This window comes from Orycteropus afer, unplaced genomic scaffold (genome assembly GCF_000298275.1).
Source record: "Orycteropus afer afer isolate SDZICR_OR568_19922 unplaced genomic scaffold, OryAfe1.0 scaffold00295, whole genome shotgun sequence".
NCBI lineage: Eukaryota > Metazoa > Chordata > Mammalia > Tubulidentata > Orycteropodidae > Orycteropus > Orycteropus afer.
The window spans coordinates 581,336-589,275 of NW_006921882.1; the positions used below are offsets into that span (position 1 = coordinate 581,336).

At 52.3% G+C, this 7,940-nt stretch overlaps 1 protein-coding gene across 1 annotated transcript in view; it reads right to left on the reverse strand.

Moving 5' to 3' along the window:
• Positions 1–1,241: 1,241 nt before the first annotated feature.
• The window catches only part of CDH26 (cadherin 26), a 63,623-nt gene continuing 56,924 nt past the window's right edge, over positions 1,242–7,940 (reverse strand). Inside the window, exon 14 of the mRNA XM_007951513.2 lies at positions 1,242–1,448. Within this exon, the coding sequence (XP_007949704.2) occupies positions 1,242–1,448 (207 nt within the window). The remainder of the gene's footprint in view (positions 1,449–7,940) is intronic.

The window sequence follows — 7,940 nt, forward strand, 5'->3', positions numbered from 1 at the left end:
TGGCAGTGTTTGTTTTCAACAAAGACTGTGGGTATGTCTTAGTATGAATGACGTGATCTGGAGTTTCCAAAATTAAGAGTGCCTTAGGAATGGGTGCCTCGCTTTTTCTGAAAAGGGCCAAAAAGTCACTATTTTCAGCTTTGTGGGCCATATGATACCTGTCACAATTACTTAACTCTGTCATGGTAGCTAGAACAGCCATATACAATAAATAAACAAATGAGCATAGCTGTGTTCCAATAAAACTTTATTTATAAACTAGATGGTGGGCCAGACTGACCCCAAGGTCTGTTTTCTGGGAACCAGGAATGTGTAGTAACCACCCTACTGAATCCTGCCAACAGCTCAAACTCAAAAATTATATTTCTCTAGAAAGAATGCTTTTCCCTCATTACCCAGAACGCTGGCCAGCATTTCCTCGGCGCCCCTCAGTGGCTGCACAGCTGTTGTGTGCCTGTGTGTCAGAACTGGCCGGTCAAAGCTTCGGGGATAGGTCTTCTCCTGTTTCAATTACCCAAATCACTGAGCGGTGAGTGAAGTAACCACGTGTAAACACTTGAGACCACTTCACAGTGCGTGTCTGCACAGCTCCTCCAGAAAGGAGGGCAACGTTATAACTGTGAGTTGCTGAGACTGACCGGAACATGATACTGCACCGATTCAATGGCAAACAAATGCGTTTCTCCTTACTCATCCTAGAAGCAGAAGGGCACTCACCCAAGAGCACGCTCATGACCACAATTGTTTTAAGAATTTGATGTCAGCATTTAGGCATCCAATACACACGCTGAAGTGTCCCATCAGCATTTAACATTTTGCTTGACCAGTGTCTTAGCTAACAAGCAAGAAAATTGCTATTTACACACCATATATACAAGTGTCTAAATATTTTAGAGGATTGTGAAAGAAACTGTTACCACTTAATTTACACTAGAAGGAAATAGACAAGTGAAAACCAGTAAAGTGCGTGGCTTCCTTTAAAGATATATCTGATCAGAACTTATCCACTCCAAGGGACCTGGATGGTTTTCCTTCCATAATACATGCAGGGTACATTATGTGAACACTTTCTTTTGTTTGGGCCACTTGATTGGGCTTTTGTTCATGTGTGATTTCAGCATTTCCTTATAAGGACTGAGTGATACTATGGACAGAGCTCTTTTCTTTTTAATTGTGGTTTGGGTGAAGGTCTACAGAGCAAATTCACTTCCCCATTCAGCAATTTATACACATTGGCTCTTTCAGGAAGGAAGACCTGACTCAGGATACAGTTGCCCTTCTAGCGCGGTCACTGTAGAGCCCAAGCCGTCCAGCACGTTGGGGGGCAGTTCGTGCTCACTGAAGGCCAGAGAACTGAGGGTGTCCGCTGTCTCGCAGTGGCCCTCCTCGTTGTAAACTTGAGGCAGGTACCCGGGATCGAACTCAGGTGAGTGGCAGCCACCGTGCTTCTGGAGAAAAGCCAGGGAGGAGAGAGTGGGTGAAGACCATCCCCTGGCACAGTGTCTGCGGGTCTCTGGGTCTCATCTTAGAAACAGGCTGATGCACCAGCCCTGCAGGGAGGCCCCACGGCCCCGACTGCCGGGCATCTGTGCAGACTCAGAAATGGCAGAGCAGAAAGAAAGATGGGTCCATCTGATTCGAGAAGGAAACTATGACAAATATGTGAGAAGCTCCCTGTGTAGTATGAGGGGGCCCCTCCAGAGGACTCCCCCCCGCTCCTGTCTCCCTGTGGGCTCACTCCTTGGGGCCTTACCTTCACCACTGTGCCCGGGAACCTCAGTGGACAGCTGATCCCTCTTTCTGGCAGCTTCACTTTCGGCCCCGGTGGGCTCATCCTCCCCAGACCTCCTCGAGTCCACCCCACGACTCTGTGCACACGTTACTGCCTTCACCCATGAGAGGTGGTCTCCACGTACTGCCACCATTCCTCAGCACACAGTCACTCCTCAGCTCATGGCTCATGGTCTCCCGGGGGGTTGAATGCTCAAGCCAGGGCTTCTGCACTGCTCTAGTTGGTGCCAAGGTCCCATCAATACCAGCCTTGTCAGAGACACTCTTCTATGCCCACATCCAGAGCTGACCACTGGGTGGTACAATGCACTCAGCTGTTAACCAAAAGTTGGGTGTTCGAGTCCACCCAGGGGTACCTGAGAAGAAAGGCCTGACAGTCTGCTTCTGTGACGATTACAGCCAAGAAAACCCTGTGGGGCAGTTCCACTCTGTATGTAACACATGGGGTCACCAAGAATCACAGTCGACTGCACAGCAGCTGGTGTACGCCAACCTCCACCAGCAGGGGTCTCCACATTCCTCATGGACTGCAGAACCACACAGCAGAAGGGACCCGGGCCCATGGACCCTACTAGGAAGCCTACCGGCTAAAGACCCACACTGATTCATTCGTTACATGAGCGGGAGGTGGTTATTGTGTTGGGCCATTCTGGTTTGGGGAACTGTTAGCCCAGTTTTGACCATCTCCATCCTTTGCTGCTGCTGGTCCACCCTCAACACAACCACCCGAATCACTGTCCAGAGCTCGGATGCACTCGTACTTCTCCCCTGCCTGAAACCCTCAGTAGCGGTCCAAGGCCCCCTACACATCCAAACTCAAAGCACAGCAGCCATCTCTTCCTGACCCAGGCCAGCCCGGCATGCCTGCCTGGGCTCCTGTCTTGTTCTAAGTCCCAGGCTCCTTCCCTCCTCTGAGCCTGTGCCCCTGGAATGACCATCCACACCTGCACGTGTCTAGGGAGCCTGTTCTGGTCTGAGCAACCCAGTAAATACTTGTGTGAGTGTACGGAGTAGGGAATTACTTGGTCTGACCCTTCTGGCCATGGTCTTTGTCACTCCCACCAGATGACTGGGTGGAGCTATGCAAATGCAAGGTACCGGTGACCTATCACAGCTGTGGACAGCTTATTAGTAATATAAATAAGTTACATGGTACCCTTGTACCATGGGGGTGGGACCATGCAAATAAGGTGCCTGGAACCCTAATGTGAGGGTTGGTTGGTTTTGTCATTCTACTAGGCTTGAGATGAGCCCTACTAGAGGCAGAAGGTGGGATGTGACTCATCAAGAGAGAAGAGCCAGAGGTCGAGTGGAGCTCATCCTTGGACCCGAGATCCCTGCACTGAGACGACTGACAGACAGCGGAAGCAGAACCGAGAGACTGGCTCAAGACAGAGCAGCAGGCTTGCTGGCCCACAGAGACAGTGCCCACGGGCTGGAGGCTTGCTGGTGGAGCTAGAAGAGCTTTGTAACACTGGCAAAGGCCAGACTGAGAGGCTGGGCCAAAGAGGTGTGCCTGCGGGCATGGCAGAGGGGAGACTGTCTTAATCAAAGAATTGTATCCTGAGTGTTCCTGAGCCTGAATTCTAACCTGTTACCTCCCTGGTAAACCCCATGATCGTATTATCGTGAGTTCTGTGTGGCCACTGCAGGGAATTATGGAACCCAGCAGAAAAGTTGAGAGTGCCACGGGAGGGATGGGTGGTGTCAGAATTGGAAAGAAGGTTGGAGGTTGGGGGCGTGGCTGACCTCCGCCTCATAGGCATCAGCCTTGGGCTGCTGCTGCTGATAGCAGTTCTGTCTCCCCTTCGTGAAGTGAGAGGAGGTCCAAGGAGGTGCTGCTGCATGTTCTTCATGCAGAACGCGTGACTGAGGCTAAAGGGCTTCAGCCTACTGCTTCCCTTCAGAGACCTTGGGGCAGGTGCTGTCTGGATCAGCCTCGGTGGGAAGGGCGTGTTAGTCACCACGAGCTCACCACATCCTGAGAGGGTAAGCTCAGCCTGAACCCAGAGTGCCACCACCTCCCTGTCCTGCAGGACCACACAGCCCTGCTACTCAACCACGCCCCCCACTACCAACTCTGGCAGCAACCGTCCCAACCCCTCTGCCCCACAGAAGGAGCCCTTTCTGAGACCCTGGATCAGCAGGAAGCACTGGCTTCGAGCTCGGGCCCTCAGGTACCTGTCCACTTGCCCCTTCACTGGCCTGTGCACCCTGGGCCTGCAGCCCACCTGCCCCTGCACTGGTTATGTGCCCTGGACCCACAGGGACCTGCTCACCTTCCTTCCAGTGACCGTGCACCCTGAGGGACTGTGCTCTCCGTGTGCCCACACACAGGGAAAGGAAGCTTCCATCGCAACAAACCCACAGAGCAGCCCTGGCCGGGCCAGTGGCAGTCCAGTCACAGCCCTTCAAGAGTCTGAATAGATAATTAATGACAGGCAGTGTGTGCAGGGGGGCCAGACCGCACAGACTTCCACTTCAAACCTGCCAAGGCAGGGCAGGCAGCGGGTCTGGGGCCTGATTCAGCAGCTTTAGAGGCCCTATAAGATCAATAATTCATCAAAGACCCCCAACCAACTTAGAAGGTTCACAGGGAAAGAACCAGGCCTTCTAATCAGCTTTTTTTTTTTTCTCCACTCAGAACACCCAACGCAGAGCTCTGAGCTTGCATCGAATAAATCTGCCTGTTGCCTGGCGGGTAGCAGTCAGCAGGGCAGCCGTCAGTGGGGGGAGGGGTGCTGCAGCCCTGCCCACAAGGCCCACTTCGCACGGGCTGTAGTTTGGGGGCACGCGTGCACATGTCTGCACACGTTTGCACACAAGTCGGCCTAACAGCCACACGTATGACTTTCCCCCCACCACCCGTCTGCCAGCGTCAGGCCGGGGTGGCCTGCGTGTGGCCGTGAGGCTGGAACCTCTGCCTCTGTTACTCCGAACACCAGCAGGGTCCCCGGCGGTGGACCGGTTTCAGCGGGGCTTCCAGCCCGAGAGAGCCTAGGACGAAAGGCCCGGGATCTAGCGGAGAAAATCAGCCAGTGGAACGCTCTGGATCACAGCGGGGCACTGAGCGACACCGCGCCGGAAGAGGAGCCCCGGGGTCGCAGCACAGAACACACAGCGGCCGCAGCCAGGGACGTGAGCACCAGCCGCCGCGCAGACGCGCAGGAGCGGGCCACGCCTCTTCCTGTGCACATGTGGCCACCATGGGTCTGAGCCAGTTCAGCGACAACGGGCAACAGCATCGTATTCCATCAGACGGACGCGGGACTGGTAAGATCGCGGCCAATCATGCATGTCCACGATGACACACACAGCCCAGTGAAGCCACCCCACAGGCCATGTTACCAAAGGCAGTCGGCCTCACAACTCGGCAGAAGCAGGAGCGAGAGGTGGACGCGGTGAACAGCCCTGCAGCCCTGCCTGTGAGGCCTCCATGCAGGGACCAAGGTGGAGCCCCTCGGCCCTCACCGGCCTGCCCCGGTTCCCACCAGCCCCCCAGAAGACCTTCCAGACCCCATGCCCTGACCACTCCTCCACCCGGTGCTGACCGAGGGCCCTCCCTTAACCCCAGCCCAGTACCCAGTGGGCCTCTTCACCAGGGATCCTCAGGGCAGTCTGCCCCCTGACTTGTGCCTTCCCTGGAAACTAACTGCAGTCCCCACCTCCATGCTAGACGTAATTTCCCGCCTCTGGGCCTCTCTGGACACAGGCTCTGGTGTCAGACGTCCCCCAGGGCCCAAGGCTCCCTGAAGATGCTGCAGCAAGAGTATGTGTGTTTCTTCTTAACTATCTCCAAATTGTTTTAATAATATTTAATACCATGTTTAGTAATAAGAGAAAAACCACTCCTGTCTTTCTAATGGCCGGCCCTTTAATTTGGGATGCCACATTAAACGGCTTTGTGAAATTGAATGGAGCTTCTACTAGTGTGTTTGCTTAATTAAAGGGAATCCTGATGTTAAAGACTGAGTGACTTCCAAGCCGTCAGCATTCGAAACAGCTTATCTACATAAATCAAAACTTCCTGGTACTTCAAAAACAGCTTGCACCAGTGGGGGGCACTGTCAGGAGCTAAGGACGGTACAATTCTGCCAACTTCATCCTCAAAATCTAACTTTTATTTTTGCTTCTCAGCAAAAGCGAATCACTCCTTTGATGGATTGCTTTAGCAATAAGCACCCACATGTCAACACACACAAAGCTGGTGCTGATACCAGACCACTTTTACCTGCCGTTTTATTGATAAGGGGGCTCTTTGTGGGATCTCGTTTGAAACGAAAGATTCTACTGTGAAGAGACATTGAAAAATTAAGGACTAGATGATCTCTCAGACCCGTTTAGCTCAAAACTTCTACAAATCTTGAAGCATCTCAGTAGCGGGGTAGCCAGGCTTTGACCAAGTTCTGAGCCACTGAGTAGCAGAACCTTTGACCAGTGACCATAAATTCCTGTGCTATCAGGTCATTAGAAGCCAGTGCAGGTTTGCACTACTCAACGTCCGGGCAATGTCCAATGTTCGACCACATACAAGTCCATGGTCCCATCATACTGTTGTTTTCGACGTTTTTAAAGGAATATTCTCTCTCCTTCTGTTTACTAATTTTCCCTAATTGTTTTAAAGACCCTAAAACCCAGAGCGTGCAGCACTGGACCACAGATGGGACACAGGCAGGCGAGGCAGAGAACATGGTTCTGGGCCCAGGCTCTCAGGCTTTGTCTGGTGGGCGGGCAGGCAGGCGGGCGGTGGCAGGGGCTGTGGGCCCAGGCTGCTCCTGCTGCCCAGGCGAGCAGCACGGCGGGCAGCGCTGGGCGTGCTCCGCTCCCCCTCACACCCTCCTTCTTGCTCCACTCCCACCAACACCCTCTCAACTGATGCTGCTCCCACGGCATGTTCCTGGGGCCTCCACCAGCAGCTCCAGAAGCAGCAGGGGGCAGAGCAGTGCCAACAGGGACTGGAAGTGGGCTCCCATGAGGTTTTAATATGATGCCACTTAATGTCCAAATCATGTAACGTCCTATTCACGGACCATGTCGTGCATGTTAAGCAACACATACCTATATTTTTGTTAAGTGTACAAAACTTTCTTTTTCACGCTATCTTCTTTCAGTTTGTTTAGTTGTGGGGCATGCTTTTAGCCGCCTCCACAGCCTTCTGAATTCCTGAATTTAAAGCCTTTCCACATGGTCAGACAGGACAGGGAGGGAGCCTTTTAAGTGATCATATTAACACTGGTGCCACTGGAATATCTGTTTCTCAACCTCTTGGCTCAAAGAGCACCCCGAACCAAAGCAAACCAAAAATCCAAGACCCATTCCCTCAAGTAGATTCTGACTCCTAGCAACCCTCCAGGACAGAGTAGAACTGCCCCACAGCATTTCCAGGCTATCATCGTTACAGAAGCAGACTGCCACATCTTTATCCCACCAAGCTGCTGGCTGGCTTACAACCACTGACCTTCCAGTTAGCAGTCAAGGGCTTAACCACTGTGCCACGAGGGCTCCTGAGCAAGTACCCTACAAAATAAACCAAACCCATTGCTGTCAAGTTGACTCTGACTCACAGCGCCCCTACAGGACAGAGTGGAACTGCCCCACAGGGTTTCCAAGGTTGTAATCTTTGTGGAAGCCGATTGTCAGGTCTTTTCCCACGGAGTAGGTACTGGATTCAAACTGCTGATCTTTCAATTAGCACTAAGCACTTAAGCACTGCACCACCGGCACTCCTTAAAGAGTGCTCCTAATTCAAGGAGGATGAAACGTGTATTTGTTTTGTAGAAATTACCAAAGGATGGGAATATATAACCAGAAAGTCTCCTAGTCATTCTAATGAGCGTTGTGCAAAAATCCAAAGAAGAGACCGGCAGGTGACTTTCATAGTCACTTTATGGGGCTACAGCGTGAGAATATTGGACTTGCCAGTCCTATCTCAGGCTCACAAAAGACCAGGCAGACATGCTTCGTGCTCCGCCATGGCCTCAAATTTTCAAATGATGCATAACCATCTCCAGGACCCGGGACCGGCTACAGAACTTATGAGACCCACTGCCCTTTGTTCAAAATGAAGAACTTCAAGGTCTTCATAAAACCAAACAGTAGTTCCTTTTAACCAGTTGAAGATCCCTGAGCAGCGTGCCCTTTCCACATCT